This window comes from Sorghum bicolor, chromosome 1, assembly GCF_000003195.3.
Source record: "Sorghum bicolor cultivar BTx623 chromosome 1, Sorghum_bicolor_NCBIv3, whole genome shotgun sequence".
Taxonomy (NCBI): domain Eukaryota; kingdom Viridiplantae; phylum Streptophyta; class Magnoliopsida; order Poales; family Poaceae; genus Sorghum; species Sorghum bicolor.
In genome coordinates this window covers 70,176,113-70,193,232 of record NC_012870.2, presented here as the reverse complement: position 1 = coordinate 70,193,232, position 17,120 = coordinate 70,176,113, and the positions used below count along the sequence as shown (strand labels likewise).

Below are 17,120 nucleotides of genomic sequence, written 5' to 3'. Positions count from 1 at the left end.
CAATCATAAACTAACTAGAATCAAAAGATTCGTCTCGCGATTTACAGACAAACTGTATAATTAGTTTTTGTTTTCGTCTATATTTAATGCTTCATGCATGTGCCGCAAGATTTGATGTGATGGGGAATCTTGAAAACTTTTTGGATTTCGGAGTGAACTAAACAAGGCCTTATTTGAGGCCTTGTTCTGTTGAATTTTTTTTAGAATTTTGGGCACTGTAGCACTTTCGTTTGTATTTGATAAATATTATCTAATTATAGATTAATTAGATTTAAAAGATTCGCCTTACAAATTACAGGTAAATTAGTTTTGTTTTCGTCTATATTTAATACTCTATACATATTCCACACGATTTGATGTGATGTTAAATCTAATTTTTTTGACAATTTTTTTAAACTAAACCAGGCCTAAAAATTACTACTGTAGTATATAAGACGAGCTCTCCAACTTTCAACGTCTTACCGTGAGTCCTACATTTTTTTTATCTCAATTCTCAACCACATTTCATCGTGGGCCCCAAGTAATACAGTTGGTCCAACAAGTCAACAGACGGTCAGCAGCCAGTAGTGCTAATAATTGTGCATTAAACACCTGCTGACTGGGGACGGACAAGCCATGACGTCAATGAGTTGCAGTTAGGAAACCATAGAATAATTTCCTGGCTAGAATGATTTAATAAGGGTTTTGAGGCAGGACTCCTCACAAGGAGCTTTGATTTTTGTAAAAAAGTATTTGGTAGAGCTAGAGCCAGGTCTCAAAGTATTTGGTAGAGCTAGAGCCAGGTCTCATAGCCAGAGAGGGAGCTGAAGAGGAGTCAAACCCAACAAACCGTAATTTGTATTCATCTTGAGGAGCTGGAATCGTTACCGGTAGTATATTGCAAGAAAACCGAACGGATCAGCAGCAGTTGGGTCCAATCTCTCCTTTCCCTGATAAAAATTGTAATAATAAAAGAACGAGGTGGAGAACTTGAGACGATTGGATCCAAGAGGGAACTTGGGACGATCGCTGTCCCCAGTTCTCACCATCGTTCAGGGAATCCAAAGCACAATGGGCAATGGCTACCACACCAGAATTCAGACATCTTGACGATATTGAGACAAATTCTGAGGGCAGCAACTGGCCGAACCCTGAGCGGCGCAGCCCCCATTGGGGCAATCATATCTGAATCGGTCACATGGATTTGTACCGGCTTCTCATCTCATTACCAGACCAGGCCAGATCTCTGCGAATCAGACATGTACAACAGCCTTTCAAGAACTCCATCCACGGGGACGGGGGGGCATGGCCGCATGGGGGCTGCCAGGCAAGGACGAGCTGCTTTCGGATCATCGCTGATCGGATCTACTCATCCTAGCTACAGCACGTCAGCACAGGACAGTCTCTCTCTTGAATGAATCTACACAGGTGAATAAACTCACTTGCCAAAAAATAATCTACAAAAACAGCATTCCTTGAGCGGCGGCGGCGAAGGATGATCATATGCACCGATTTCATGTGGATTATGAATGTATGGATGGCAAAAAGGAAACAATGATCTTGCTACGGCTTGACGTCGACCTGCTCGCTGCTATCTGTTCGCCGGCGGCCCATCTTGCCGATGGAGGAGGCGATGCTGCCCATGAGTGTGCTGGTGCTGCCCGCGTCGCCGCTGAGGTTCATGGACCGGCGGGACCGCCGGTGCCTGGGCGACTCCAGCCTGCCCCGCTCCTCGTCGTCTTCGTCGTCGCCGGCCCTCGTCCGCGTCGCCACCACCAGCCGCGCGATGCCGCCGCGGCAGAACGGGCAGGTCGGCTGCGGCTGGGACTGCGTCGCCGGGTTGGGCTTGGCGTGGCAGCACAGCGCCAGCGTGCACGCCGAGCACATCTGGTGCCCGCACTCCCGGACCTCGATGCTGCACGCCTGCTCGAAGCAGATGCTGCACACCTCCGCGTCGCTAGCCTGCACGTACGGGCACGCCAGTCAATCAGCTCCGAACAAGATCCGCGTCATGGGGAAACCGAGATCATGCATGTGTAATCGTACATTGATTTCGATAGAGGTGTGTTTGAATAATGCGGAGCTCATATGGATTGGCGCGGTTGCTCAGACGTGCAATGGGGCCAATCGAGCTAGCAAGTGGATGCGCACATTGCTATGCTGCTCGCCGTTTGGCAAACATGTGCTAGACCTAGGCTTGGCATTACCGATAACCACAGTGTTAAAATACTAGTGCCAATGCAGTAGCCATCACGCTGACAACTGCTGGTTAAGCTACCTTAATTTACACATCTTTAATCCTTTTCAAGGTGTCTTTTGTCTCTCTCGGATCAACAAGGATGCTTAGTTACGTGTTGGAGACAGTGACTCTGTGTTGTAACTCTAAATCGTGCAGTGGAGTGCACTGCAGGTGACACTTGGGATTTGACTAAGTTCATTCAGTAATCTGCTGGTGATCATATCGATCGGCAAAGCAAAAGGAATTTACCTCCCTGAATGGCTGAATCATACCAAGACAAGACGCCATGATGGATAGCAACAAAAGAGATGTTTGTAGTATGCAGCTTGCAACGGAAGAAGACTCGGAATTTACCTCGGCTATGGCCGTGTCATGAGCGCCGTCATCGGGGTGCGATGGCGACGGCAGTGCATTCTTAGTCCCTTTGAGGATCCTCCTCTCCCTCTCTCTATTGGCCTCCATCAGCGCTGCTTCGAGCAGGGACTTGGCGTTGGGTTCCAGCTCGCTGATGAACTTGAGAGCGGACGGCCAGACCAGGGGCTCCGCCGATGACGGGTTCAGCAGCGCCGCGCACGCGACGTGGCCTCGCTTCACTGCGACCTCATACGGAATTCTCCTGCAGAAAATCAACCCGCCGGCCGCCGCATCAGTAGTCAAGCATTTGCCCCCGCATTCCAGACGGCCGGCGTCATGCCATTGGCGACTCTGGTGTAGTGGTGTTGCAAAAGGAAGAAGAAAAAAAGGGAGATGCTGGCTCACCCGACGGAGTCTCGCTGGAGGCGGTCGGCGCCCCAGGAGAGGAGTTGCCGGACGCAGTCCAGGTTGCCGCCGCGCGCGGCCAAATGCAGCGGCGTGCTCCCGGGGAATCTGCAGGAGCGCGCGCTCGGCTCGAGTCAAATGTATGACACAAAACTTTCCTCAAAAGGAGCGATTTTTTCCACATAAAAATACGTTGTTTGACATGATATGACTTATGAGAGGGGGGATCCTCACCCGAAGGCGCCACTTGAGGCGGACACGATGGCGCCGTTCTCGAGCAGGACGTGGACACAGCGCCGCCAGCCCTGCCTCGCCGCAAGGTGCAGCGGCGTCGCCCCGGTGTCGTCCCGCACGTTCACGAAGCGCGCGAACCCCCTGCACCTCCACCACAGCTGAGAACACATTAGCAAGGGGCCCAAATAAAGAGCAGCGGCGAGAAGGTGGTGTCTCCGGGGCGACGAAGGCCAACCAGGATTCCGAGACCGGCGCGGACTTGGCCGCCGAGAGGATGGTCCGGAGGCAGTCCGCGTGCCCGTAGTACGCCGCGTAGTGCAGGCACGTCCGCCCGTGCGAGGAATCGAACATCACGATCTGCATACCCAAATCGGAAACACCATTTTAGAAGCCCAACTCCATGAACTGATTTAATAGCCTGAGACACAGATACGGTGTCCGAGAGGCTCACATTGGCGCCGGCGTCGAGCAGCCGCCGGACGCAGTCGGTCTTCCCGTGCATCGCCGCGAGCATCAACGCCGTCTGCGGCAAATTGGAGGCCGGAGGTGTCAAGCGGGAGCAACAGAGAGAGAAGAGGTGAAGGACATGCGAAGCAGCGGCGGCGGCAGACGGCAGTGAGCAAACCTGCTTGTGGCGGTTAACGACGTCGGGGTGCACGCAAAGATCCAATGCCAGAGAGACCACCTGTAAACAAAAACAGAGAGAGAAGGTTAAGCAATCGCACGCCGAAGTCGTCAGCCGTCCATGCCGGCAAGAAACAGGGAGAGGGGTGGGCGGTTGGTGGCGTGACTGGGAGAGATCGAGAGCTAAGCGAGGTGGCGCTGGCGTTTCGGAGTTCGTCGTACCTGGAGGTGGCCGTGCGCGGCGGCGATGTGGAGCGCGGAGAGGCGGTCGAAGAGCGTGGTGCGGGTGAGCAAGGTGGGGCGGGAGCGAAGCGCGGCGGCGAGGCGGGCCGTGTCCCCGGCCTGCGCCGCGCCGAAGAAGTCTACCTCGTCGCTTGGGCGGCCGCAGCTAGCGCCGTGCCCCATCGCCGCCGGGCCGCGGCCTCCGGCGAGCGGGAGGGGGGAAAGGGCCGGGGAACTGGCTGGCTGCTGACGGGACTGTCCTGTCCTGGGTGAGAGCAGACGGGGCGTGGAGTGGAGAGCTGCTTAAAATATACTGCGTGCACTTTCCTGTAAGTAGTTTTAAAGGCTTTTGCCCAAATTTCTTCTTGCGCAACCCATGCGAAAAAATAAAATAAAAATCCTCTCTCAGATAGATTTATTCTATTTTCTCATCCAAAAAAGGGTATATTTTTCGGATAAGTTTACGAGAGCCTCTGTCACTTTCATGTATACGAAAATATCGTCTCCGTTTCATCTATGACAGGAATATAAACAACTGTATACGCAGTACTACGCTCTTACCTGTCCGGTGACAAATTGCACAAGTTGGCGTTGTTGCGTTCGGGTACGAAATTGATCGTTCGCCGCCGTATCGTACTCTCGCTTCGACGTCGACGAGTAAGGATAGCGCTGGATATGTATTTATACTTGGGATCGGGATACGCCCATAGTAATATTTTCGCGTTCCGTAGAATCATGACGGTAGTCCGTTCTTGTTCCGAAATCCATGGTACAGATATGCCTGTCGTTTTTACTGATCCGATACGTAGATGGATCGAGCCGCGAGTCCGCGTGTGCGCCTTCCAAATCCCAGTTGCTCGCATCACTTCCCCTGGCTGATCATCAACTCCGCGTGCACTTTCCTGGGATTTCCTCGATTCGAGCCGGAGCCCGGACGGAGCCGGCGAGCCCTCATGGCCTCATCATCTCTGCCGCGTCATCATCATTAAAAAAAAAAAACTGGGAAGCACGAGTGCGCGCGCGTTTTCCTGACACACATGCACAGTCACGGCTACACAGCACAGACAGCTGGTCCACCCAGCACGAGAGTTGCTCGCTCGCGTTCCCTACGCCTGCTGTCGCGGTGACCCGTCGACGACGCGGACACGGACACGGTCACGGAGGAGGAGGGTAGGGTAGATGCAGCGTTGCCGCCGCAGCGAGCGCGCAGTCGCGTCCCGTGACTGGCATTGCCGAACCGCGCGCGCGGATCTCCGGCGCGCCGCTACCGCTAGCTGCGCGGGCGCTTTCAATCAGATGATGATGAAATGAGATGAATCGTGGCGTCGCACATATGCAATGCAACGTTTCACCCCGCGGGACAGCGATCCTTCACCCGCACCTCACCACGTTTTTCCCCTTTTTGCCGTCTCGGCACGCCAATGTCCGTTCGGCGACCGAGCTTTTGGATCGACCGACGGCCGTCGGCGTCGGCGGGCGGTGCGTCTCGTTCTCGTCCTGCCTTTCTTGTGGAGTGGCACCGAATGATGAGGGCTGGACGCAGGGTCCGGCGGTCCGGCTCGATTCGGTGGTGGTGAGTGAGTTGCTCCGTCCGTGCGGCGCAGTACCGGCACGGCGCTGGTAGTGGAAGGGGGTTTTGTTGGGTTGGCTACTTGGCTTTGATGGAACGCGAAAGGCCTTTTTTTCTTCCTCCTGTTTGAACCTTCATTCACGTACCAACGGAGTACGTGAGGTGGTCCTCTCGCCGGGAGCTGTGTGTTGTGCTATTCGTGCGTGCTGGGGCAGGCATCGTTCCTCCTGTCGTCGTCGTCTGGGCCCGGCGCACGGTGCCGGTACTGTACCGATCAAGATGATGGATGAATTTTCCGTTCGAGAGGCTCGCTTGGTTCTGATGAATCGTGATGGGGCTTGTACTGCCACTGCCGGTTGTGGCCCAACAGGTGGGCGTGCGTTTGTGGGATGATTTGGAAGCTGTTGCCAAGTAGAGCAGCTTGTTGTTGTGGCCGACGTGGCGTGTGGCGACATGTTCATCATTACTACACAAATAAGCAGCTGGTCAGTGTAACAGTTTCGGAACTGCTGCTATTATAATTCCAACCATAAATACTGGATTTGTTCAAGAAAACAGTTTACCCCTATGCACTTGTGCTGTCTTCATGTTGCCCGGAGTCGCTGCGACATGCACAGCCCAGCAGGGCAGAGTAATTCCCGTTTCCCATGCTAGATCTCCTCAGGCTGTTCGATTGCCGACACGTCCAGTTTCAGAACGGTTCTGACCCCGAAAGATCTCGTGGATTTTGAAACCCTAACCACCGGGCTGCCGTTTTCGTACCTTTACTGCACGTCTGCACCTCACCGAACACATAAACCGGCCGGAGACAAAAGCTGTGTCGGTGGGCGAGTCGACTGTCGACCTGCCCCGAATATTTGGTGCTCTCGCTCTTGAGCTCTCGGCCTCTCGGGGGGCATCGCCACCACAACCCGCAAACCAATAACGAGTGCCATGGCCGGGGCGAGCACTCGGTTCGGTCGGATCGGGAGCACTCGGGGTTCGGTCGGGTCGGGGCGGGCACGGCGCCATTGCGTTCAGGGCACTCACAATGCATACTTTACCATAAAGTCTAAAGTTATTTATTATCTCGAATAATGTGGATTTAGAGTCTAAATAAGACTTAGAGTCTTGTTTTTTCTACCTCTTTTTTCAATAAATATGCTGCCACATCAGCAAAATACCATAAATAATATATAATTAATTATCTTGAAGTCTGTGATAGAGTCTTGCATTACGAGTGGCCTCAGGCACGCCCGCGCGTAGGCGCAGCCCGCGTCGTGCCGACCGCCGAGCGGCGACCTCGCGATCGCATGTCCCTATCGGCCGCGGCAAGCCGGCAACAACACCCGCGCAAGACCGCGAGCGCATACGTGTCTCTCGCTTGCTGGCGGCAGCAACAGCAGCGGCGGCGCCTGTAGCTCGGCTGCATGGGACCGAGAGACTCCAGAGAAAGAAAGAAAGAAAATTTTAAAAAATTGATATGGTAGCAATTTCGTTTTTATTTGATAAATATTATCTAATTATAAACTAATTAGACTTAAAAGATTTGTCTAGTCAATTCTGACCAAACTGTGAAATTAGTTTTTATTTTCGTTTATATTTAATACTCAATGCATGTATCTAAAAATTCGATGTGATGAAAAATCTAAAAAATTTTGCAAAATTTTTTTTGAACTAAACAAGGCCAAAGAAAGAAAGAAGTGAAGGAATTGATCTTCATTCGAGAAATTGAGATAAGATTTCGAGGATTCAGAAAAAAACTTAGAAAGAAAAAAAAACGAAAAGGATCGTTTGCAGGCGTCTTTTTGCTTTTCAATTCCCTTTATACAAGAATATAAGGAAGGAGAGTCTATTTTCCCATTTAGTTCGTAAAGCCTCGCACAATATTCTCTCCGTTTTATAAAGGGTATATATTGGGGTATATTCTTACTTCTTCGTAAGTCAGATTTTTTAATCTGTGATCAAATATACATAAAAATATTAATATTCACAACTTATAGTAATATCATATAGATAAATTGCTAATTATATTTTTATAACAATTTAGAGTTATATATATTATATATATTTTATAAATCTAGTTAAATACGGAGTAGTTTTTTTACAGAGGAATAACCACCTTTCAGCAGCTACTACTTTTCCTGTTCTGCACTCATGCACGTGCAGGTGCAGCAGCTTCAGCCAGCCGGGCAGGCAGGCGCATCTTGCAACATGCACGCCATTCCGATCCGCCACAAATAACAGAAATTAAAATCTACATTTAAAATAAATTACCGCGTTCAAACTAAATTTATTTTCCCCTAAAGCAGCAGCAGCAGCTTGCGAGTTGCGTCGACGACCATTCCGCTTCTACTGCTAGTCTGTTACCGCACTTCCGCGCACTGCACGCGTTCGACGAAATGCCGGCGCGAGCGCTCTTCCCCGTCAACTGAGATTCGCCTCGCATCTTCGCCGATTCCTTCCCATACTTCCGTCCCTATCAGCGGGCCCAGCCGAGATCGACGAGTCTCGCCGGCGGATCGCGCCCCCGCCGGGATCTCCTGGTTCGGGCCGCCTTGATGGTCCCTGGGGTCGGCCGGGGGAGGAGTTGGAGGCGATGAGCAGGCTTGCGTCGGGGCTCCAGCGCCTGCGGAGGTCGTCGTCGCCGTGGGAGGTGCTGTGGTCCGCGCTGGCGTCATGCGGCCTAGTGCTTTTCTCGCAGCTCGCCGTGGCGATGGTTCCCCGTCTCTTCCCTTCCCTCTCCCTCCTCGCCATGCTCCCCATCGCGGGTCGGTGCTCTCTGGTTGCTCGCTTCCTTTTTGGTTTCCTGCCTCCGGCAGCGGGGGTCTCTACTTCTTTGGTAAGCGCCAGAGCAATTCTGATCTTACTTTGATTGCGCGTTGCATAGGGTTGGTGTTCCTCGCGGCTATCGTGGTCGGCCGCCTGTGGAGGAGGTTCATCGGGGTGGCGGCGTCGGCGCCGCTCTTCGTGCTCTTCAACATCCTCCTATTGTGGGGCGTTTACCTCTTCGTGATCCGGAGAGGTGAGCTTTTGGAGCAATGCGTGCAGTGTATTGGTAGGATGCACATTGTGATTTTGGACGCTATCGATTGCTGTGGTCTGTGGATATTTGCTATTTTTGTCACGCCGCATTGACTTGAGTAAAGCTGACGAAGTTTCATGGTTTAGGTGAGTTGTTGGGCTTGCTTTGTTCTCATGGGTCCCGTATAACTGAGTCTTTTAGGTCATACAAAGCAAAGAGAATTAAGATGCTGGTGCTCGATTTTTACATTATGAATGTACGGGATACCTGTAAAAAATAGTAAAATTAGGTGGAAGCTTATAGCTCTATGTCTTAGTTTAGCATTAAGTCGTACCTGTTTCCCAGATTTAGAATCCGACCTTGACTGAAATAGCTGAATGAAAGGATTAAGTTTGTCGGTTGCTTCTTCTGGTTAGGTACTATAAATTGGGTTCAGTCATTAAAAGATGATTATATGCTCCATCCCACGAGAGTTGCAGAGACTTCAAAAGTTCAAAGCATATACCAAGGGTAGATTTCAACTACGAATCCCTGTAGTACTTCAATATTAAGTGATGAAGTCACACCTTGTGACCAAATTTGTGCTCAACTACACAACCCTGTAATGATATTGAGCTGGCTCTGGTTAAGGGACCAAGCGTGGATCAGCATGCTCTAGTCAATTTTTGTGCTCACTTTTAGAGTCCTAATTCTTGGTGAATCAAGATATCAAGCATCGTGAATCACAGTGCTATTAGCCAGACACATGTTACTGTTGAATGATATGTTAGTCTACCTCTAGTCAGATTTATGTGGTTTTTAGCGAGTACACTTAGAAAAAAGTAATACTAAATTGCTAGTGCTCATATACGCCCTTTTAGTGATGAATCGATTGATTTTATTCTGATGTGCCATCTTACTACTTTTATTCAGGTTTATTATTGTCACTTCATGTATTTTTAGGACGCCATCCTTTTTGGACCTGATGTAGCATATCATTGCCTATTGAGGATGAGGCACTGAAAATTGATCTAGCAGGACATTTGATTTATTTTTCTCAAACTCTCAGGAATTTTTAAAGAATGTGCATACAGTAGATTTTGTGTTAGTAACCCTTCAAGTGTTCCTTAATTTGTTGTGTTTTATGCCACCGTTTGGGAGCAGTGTATATATGTCTACTTCTGTTGTCGTGGATCTGTAATCAGTCAAATATTTTGCAGAAACTTCTTCTCTGCTGGACATGCTAATAAATGCAGAATGTGCACTGCTTTTGTGGGGACTCTACAGGTTACTTCTTCAGGAATAGTTCTTTTTCAATGAAGTTTGCAAATCTAAGCTATAGGCTTAGTGAATTTAAAACTGGGCAATGTGATTCTAAGATTGACAATTGGTGGCCTTTGATACCACCACCTTTAGGATGCAGGGCTTATTCTCTACCTTCTTTATTGCAGGATTTTATCTGGTGATCCAGGTATTGTTGCTTGTGATTCTTCATATTTGGAAGAAGCTGGCTGCAAGGATTTTGTGGAAGCTATATGCTCGAGTGAGGTGTTGCGAAAGTCTAGTTTTAAATGAAGCTGTTATAAGTTACTAACTTGATGTAAATAGTTTTTAACGCCATTTTTTACTTTTGATATAGAAACTCCCAATGCTCTCAAGGGTTAGGCAGTGTACCTGGTGCAAAGCAAACATTAGGGGCTATGACCATCATTGCCCTGCATTTGGTACTTGCATAGGTATTATTATGTTCCATTTTTTCAAGTGATAGTGTTTTGCCCTATTGTGGCATGACAGTTGTAGGTATGCATTCTAATCTCCTGTGCATATTTTGCAGGACAGAAAAATCATCGGCTATTTATGGCCCTTTTGACAGGATTTGTTGTTGCTGAATCAACTTATACAATGTGCTCAACAAAATGTATGCTATGTCTTCTTGCTCTATGAAATGAGTGTTGGGTTTTATCCTAATAGCAGATGTGGCTGTTTCTTATCTCTCTAACTAAAGTACCCAGCAACTTTTTTTTTTCAAGTTTTACTGTGTTAGGTAACCAAATAACTTCACCTACATTTCCATGTTATGCAGATATTACCAGATGCATCAGTTCAGGAACTATAAGACCTGAGGTATCTATGCCCATATCTTATTCTTTGTGCTTGAACTGTAAAGGCAATTTTGTTTGGAAAATTTAGGTATGTGCCATTGGCTCAGCTATTATTTCGATTCTTGCCAATCGAATAATTACAAAAATTGTGGCAAGAGTGGAAACAGTAATTAACCTGATGGCACACACACACCTACCTTTTCCATTTTGTTTTCAAGAATTTCCTGCACTTTAATGGTTTTGAAGGTGCTTAGCTTCCCCCACCCCCATATTTCTCTAACATGCATGAGATGCTGACCTTAGGCCTTAGCAAATAAGCTACTTGTTAAGTAAACGTGTTCGACCAAGCACATTATTTTCTCTCTTCTAGAACTATTTACTTGGATGAGATAATTGCTATTATGGGACTCCAAAGAAGTGGCTTCGCTAAAATGGGAATTCTAACATTGGTTTCTCTAAAATAGGACTCCAAACATTTGTTTTTTATTTTCCATGACATTTTATTTCTTTTTAACATTGTTTATGTCCACAAATACATGTATTTTTCTTCAGTGACAAGATTGCCCTTCTGTCTAATCTATCGTCATTCATCGACGTTTCTTCTCCCGTACCCGACGTTCCTTCTTCCCGACGCAACGCAGCTGCCGTAAACCCTAAACTCCGCCGCCTGCTCGCCACCCGCCGGCCGCCGCCCCTACTCCTCCCTTCTCAACGCCACTTTCTCCTCTCCATGGATGGAGCCTCCTCCCGGTGCCCTAGACGAGCCTCTGCCATGTGTCTTGTCTGCGGCTACGCACAGTGCCGCCATTGCTCTAGACGCAGACGCACGGTGCCCTGGTCGTGGCTGCGCCTGGTGCCTTGGCCACAGCAGCCCCTGGTGCCCTAGGCATGGCTGCTGTTCGCCACCCCGCTGCGCATGGAGGGCTGGCCGCGGCTCCACCTGCTGGCCATCCCGTGGCGCCTGAAAACCAGGCCGGATCAGCTGATGGAGGTGTGGGCGTGTGGCCATGGCCGCTGGTGGCCTTCCTGACGTGCATGGAGGTGTGGCCACGGCCCACGGCTGTTGGTGGCCTGGCCGCGGCTCCTGTGGCCACGGCCTGCCAGCCATGCCAGCTGCGCCAGCCAGCCACGGCCAGGAAAAGGCAACGTATAAGCCAGACAAGGCAAGGACGGTGAACAGCCAGCAAGAAGAGAGGGTAAGATGGTCACAAGAGTGATAAAAGAGATTAAAAGAAATAAAATGTCATGTATAACAAGAAGCAAATGTTTGAAGTCCTATTTTAGAGAAGTCAATGTTAGGATTCCTATTTTAGCGAAGCCACTTCTTTGGAGTCCTATAATAGCAATTTTCTCTGCTTGGATAATATAGCATAGTAGCTATTCATTTCCTTTTCTCCAACACAGCAATTTTTTACTGCATATGCACAGTGAGTGCATTTGTATGTTTTTATTAGTACTTTCAATGATAATATATTGAAATCAGGTTGACCACGGAATAATTGAAAGCAAATATACTAAGCTATGTTCTGGGCCTTCTGAGTTGATCTTCCATGTTTCTGAGAAACCATACAGCCTTTCCTTTTGTTTTATTTGTCCATCAAACTGAACCTTGATTCCTGATATCTATGAGAATGACCGCAAGATGCTTACTGAGTGTACTCATTTACTTTGCAGAATCCTGTATCTCTAAACATGGTAATCAGTACAATGCTCTTCTCTATCCTCCAGGTCCTCTGGCAGGTTTGCTCCTAACCGTTGTGATGTTATGACAGCTCTTTCTCCTGTGCTTTTATCTGTGCTTCCATGATTTTTTTTTCTTTATGGATTATCTGCTTTTGAGGTAGATTGTCAGGGTTGGTACTTCATCTCTTGGAGAGCTTCAGAAAATCGATGTATTTCGAGTTTTGACTTACTTATTACAGTATTAAAGAAAAATAGTAAATACCACTCAAATTATGCAGCATGGGGATATTTACTGGTGTTTTTTATGGTTTTCCATGCGTAAACTGATAAGTTTTCAGGCCACTGTGATAAAATATTACAACTTGCCAGTCTGTGGTTGGCATCAATTCACAACATGTTCAAATCTAAATAAGATTTTCCTTATTCATGTGAATACATACTCAGGCTGTGAACTGAAACCATCAGTAAAAAGAGGAAAGTGTGTTCTGCCCCGAATTTGAAAGCACGCCACAACAAATACAGTTTCAGTCCACTTAATCATTGTTATATTTGGTAGTAATGGCCAGACATATTGAAATTTTCAGCTGCCATATGTGCTGCATTGCATGTGTCACTACTTGAAATGTCTGTCCATCAATTCTTTTAGCATTTGGAGACAAGACAGCACTCCTACGCTCACTGTTCGCCTAAACGGCCGTTTAGACCGTTTAAACGCCGTGTAAACGCTACACAATGATACACCGTTTCCGTTTAATCATCTGTTTAGTCCGTTTAATTGACCGTTTAGCCCGTTTAATGGACTGTTTAGCCCGAATAATGGCTAAACGGTAGGTGACCGACTGTTTACCGTTTAGCGTTTAGGAAAACATTGCCTACGCTAATTAAAACTGAAGTCTTTATGGTGTACTTGCTCTGACCCCAAATCAATCTGATCTCTCCCAAATGCACCAAACATGATTCCATAACTCCATCGCACCTTTTTGCTTCGTTCTTCCTTGTCTATCCCTACTTGAATGCGATTAGTCACTGCAATTCACTTACCACCCATCCTCTAGCAATGATTGATGGGTAATAGTCATTGGATCCAAATGGACAATTTGGGATTGGAGGGAGTATTACTTAACCTGGTGATGCCTTGTTTATTTCTAATACATCCTCTGCCCTGTTGCCAGATTGCATTCTTGATGTGGCACATATATTGCATCTGCTTCAACATCAAGACAGATGAGTGGGTAATTTCAAATTTCCCATGCTTTGGAGTCTTTCTTCATCAATTGCAGGTCGTCTTCTCGTTAGCTGTTTCTTGTAGCTAAAAGGTGAGATTTTCCAGATTAACTGGAAGAAATATCCTGAATTCCAGATGAAGGAACAGCCTCGATCAGGTGCTTTACGTGCACTACTCTTTATTGTTTTTTATCATCGCAGTTACCCTAGTGGTTTATAGCATGGCACGTGTAAATCCATTCCCTCCCGCAAATGCAGATTCTGAAGTCAAATTTGTGAACCCATATGACAAAGGCATGCTGTGTAACATAAGAGAATTTCTGAAGCCGGAATGATAGATAGCCAATTTTGAGTACGAAGACCTGACATCTGATGGAACTAGAAACATGGGAAATCTGTAGTGCGTCATAACTGGAGACATGGAAGCTTGTTTCCCTTGTTGCTGCTGTAGCATTTATTGAGACTCATTGTGAGGATCATTGGACTCCGCTGTCTAGTTTAATGTGCAAGTAGCATTCTTTTATATGGTTACTTTCACTTGACCGGGAATTGTAGGCCCTTATAGCTGTAGAGAACTTTTCTGCATAGGGAGTTCACATCGTGCTCCTGCATTTTTCCCCGTTTGGTCTTGCGTTCTGTGTGGGAAAAGTATAACCCTTGTAGGGATTTGAATTAATTTTGAAGGGAATTGCCGTGGGAGGTCTTGTTTTATGACCATGCCCTTGATAGTATGGCCTCAATAATGTGTTCCAAATGTTGCCTCACGGAAGTTCGGGCCCATGCTTTTTATCGCCGTTGCTTACGTAAATGTATGATGCATGAGTTAGTATTTCTAGTTGTACAATGTACGAGTTAGTATTTCTAGTTTATTACGTCTTTTGTCTATGATCACTTAGAGCAACTTTAGCAGGGCCCTATTTGAACCCCAATAGCTAATTGGGTGCTTAGATAAAAAATCTAACTCCAGCAGGGCCCTTACTACGGCCTCGAAATTTGTTGGGCTAACAAAATTCTACCACCAGCCAATTCCGGTTGGCTTTGGTGTCGGCCCCCAAAACACTGTTGCGGGTTGTTTCTCTCACTGCTCGCATGCGCAACTCGTGGCGCATGGCAATCTCCAACTTGACAGCCCCTCCCTCCATCGCGGCGGTGCTCGGTCCCTTCTCCTATGCAGCGTGCCCCTCCCTTCGTCGCGTCAGTGCTTGGCTCTTTCTCTGACGTGTCGCACTGCTCTCCCCGCGGGTGCGGCCCCTCTCTTCGTCACGCCGGTGCTCGGTTCGTTCTCTAGGGCGACGTGCTGCTCTACCGCGGGTGCAGCCATCCATCCCCGCTCACCTTCTCGCCTCCATTGGGACGAAGTAGAGAGGGGCAGCGGTGCAGGCCATCCATCCGGTAGGGCAGCGAGAAAAACATGGCGGTGAGGCCCGGCGAGGAGAACGCGGCGACACAGGCCATCGGCTCCTTCCCCTCCCTCGACCTATCCTACCGGTGTCTCCTCTCTCCTCCCTCCTAGACCCAGCCCACCATTGGCTCGTTTCTCCTCTATGTGTTGCGATAGCTCAGATGTTGAGAGATTGAATATGACAGGTGGGTCCTATTGGTCAGTGTCTATTAAGAGAATTTTGGGGGCTTTGGTTTAGGGGCTTCTGCTAGAGCAAATAAAAAAAGAGGGCCAAAAAATGAGGGGAAGCACCCAAATAGAAAATGGGAACTTTAATTTGGGTGCTTCTGTCGGAGTTGCTCTTATAAAGCCAAAACCGTTCTTCTTTTTTTTTTTTTCCTTCAACCCTAGTTATCCATACCATGTCATGTGTGATGTGTCAACCTTACATCCACGGTTCGCCCAACTATATAGTATTGTGGATACGCCATGCGAATACATTTGTACCTACAATGTCATCAACAAGTTGTTTTGCAAGCTCGCCGTGGCCACTCATGCTCTTACTTCGACAACGGGCATGGAGTACCCGTTGGAGATGCACGGGTCCGGTGTGCCCGATATACTTGGTAATCTAGATTGAGGACCTGTTTAATTCAAGGTCTCACTACTTAGTTGTTGACACTTAAATTGGACTACCAATTTTAAGAGGTCCATGATTTGCTTTTGCCCAATCTAAGAAAAAATCTATAAAGTGACATGATAATAGTACCATATTGATTTTTCAATGGGATCAGATCACCTCTACTCCCTTTAAAATAAGGGGTACATGGCCGATTAAGGTATCCAACAATTTAATTGTATGTTTATTTACATCTATAATACAACTCTTTTATATCCTCTTCCATCCCTATGTTATTTTTCATCATTTGATCCGACGACCAAGGATGATGTCCTAGGCTTATCGACCAATCTAGGACAACCTGGAGACGTCTTTGTTCCATAGGGTCCCTCCCACGCAAGAGCTTCAATAGTTCCTTGGAACTAGCTGTTTTGGTTACCTTTTGCTAGTTTGCATAGAAACTAGTTGTTCCTCACCATGTAAGCGTGATACTTATCCTTTGGTGGTTTGCTCGTAAACCTCTCTGTTCTTCACCACGTAAGTGTGATGTTCGCTGCATTCTTCGGTCCATGGTGATCTTAGCCTAAGTGTGTGATTAATCTTTACATCAACATTTTGGGTATAAATTAAAAGAACTTGAATCATCTTTCCTTGTGTTTATGTTGTGTAAATTGAGTGTGTCGCATGGCGTCTTATTCCTAAAAATAGTGAGGTGTACACAGTAATCTCAAAGACTACCGGAATTACTTTAATGAAGCCAAGCTGATTGAAAGATCAATAGCTTAGTTTACACTAACTACTCCCTCTATTCCGAATTATAATACCTTTTGGTCTTTCTAGATGCATTGATTTTATTAGACATAAGTGTACATATAGATGCACAGAAAAAATTACATATTTAGAAATCTTATAATTTGTAATGAAGGAAGTAATTTAGATAAAGAATGTACTTGTACTCTCTTGTCTCTTGTACTCTCTGTTACTCTTGGGCCCTCTTCTTTTGGTTCTTTTAATAAATTTCAGTAGGGGCGTAATCCCTTCCTAAAGACACCGACTCAACAAACCATTGCCTCTGAAATATGCAACTCATGAGGCTTGGCCTTAGGGGCGTTTGGGTTGGGGTTTTAAAGTTTAACATGTACTATAGTATTTTCGTCTTATTTGGTAATTTCGTCTCGTAAATTACTCTTTAGCTGCGTTTTTAGTTTCATAAATAATCTATATTTAGTATTTCGTGCATGTGTTTAAACATTCGATGTAACGGGAGTTAAACTTTAACTCAGCCAACAGTACCCTCACACTTTCTCTGCAGTTCTTGCTGTTGTCAGGCCATGCTATGCTAGGCCACCAGTCACTCGAAATCGAGAGCCTAAATTACTGCTTGGCCAGGCCAAAGTTGGCTGCGCAACAAATCAGACAAATCCTTAATAAACAGACTGCCTCACTGTTGTCAGGCCATTCGGTTGCGTCCATGCAGGGTTCGTCTTCAGAATTCAGAGCA

General features: G+C 47.2%; 2 protein-coding genes across 3 annotated transcripts; one reads left to right on the top strand and one right to left on the bottom strand.

Moving 5' to 3' along the window:
* On the bottom strand, positions 1,164–4,338 carry LOC8084936 (E3 ubiquitin-protein ligase XB3). The gene is made up of 8 exons (XM_002465438.2): positions 4,058–4,338; positions 3,837–3,896; positions 3,663–3,734; positions 3,447–3,568; positions 3,212–3,352; positions 2,978–3,085; positions 2,573–2,834; positions 1,164–1,941 (listed from the first exon to the last, which is right to left on the bottom strand). The coding sequence occupies exons 1-8, from the start codon at positions 4,238–4,240 to the stop codon at positions 1,543–1,545; spliced, it is 1,347 nt and encodes a 448-aa protein (XP_002465483.1). The 5' UTR covers positions 4,241–4,338; the 3' UTR covers positions 1,164–1,542.
* On the top strand, positions 7,883–14,350 carry LOC110431635 (palmitoyltransferase ZDHHC17-like). Of its 2 annotated transcripts, XM_021450827.1 has the most exons (11): positions 7,891–8,377; positions 8,497–8,631; positions 9,831–9,897; positions 10,062–10,158; positions 10,250–10,346; positions 10,445–10,528; positions 10,694–10,734; positions 12,387–12,452; positions 13,568–13,627; positions 13,726–13,777; positions 13,878–14,350. In XM_021450827.1, the coding sequence occupies exons 1-11, from the start codon at positions 8,206–8,208 to the stop codon at positions 13,952–13,954; spliced, it is 948 nt and encodes a 315-aa protein (XP_021306502.1). In that variant the 5' UTR covers positions 7,891–8,205; the 3' UTR covers positions 13,955–14,350. The 2 variants fall into 2 exon arrangements, with proteins under 2 accessions (XP_021306503.1, XP_021306502.1); XM_021450828.1 differs by lacking the exon at positions 13,726–13,777 and having other exon boundaries at positions 7,883–8,377; positions 13,568–13,711; positions 13,821–14,350.

Bases quoted from the DNA above. Each gene is read 5' to 3' on its own strand.
- LOC8084936 (XM_002465438.2), bottom strand. From the start codon at position 4,240: ATGGGGCACGGCGCTAGCTGCGGCCGCCCAAGCGACGAGGTAGACTTC. The intron at 3,897-4,057 runs GTACGACGAACT...TTTTGTTTACAG, and splicing joins CCGCGCACGGCCACCTCCAG to GTGGTCTCTCTGGCATTGGA. The intron at 1,942-2,572 runs GTAAATTCCGAG...CCGTACGTGCAG, and splicing joins ATGACACGGCCATAGCCGAG to GCTAGCGACGCGGAGGTGTG.
- LOC110431635 (XM_021450827.1), top strand. From the start codon at position 8,206: ATGAGCAGGCTTGCGTCGGGGCTCCAGCGCCTGCGGAGGTCGTCGTCG. The intron at 8,632-9,830 runs GTGAGCTTTTGG...AATATTTTGCAG, and splicing joins CCTCTTCGTGATCCGGAGAG to AAACTTCTTCTCTGCTGGAC. The intron at 12,453-13,567 runs GTTTGCTCCTAA...CCCTGTTGCCAG, and splicing joins TCCTCCAGGTCCTCTGGCAG to ATTGCATTCTTGATGTGGCA.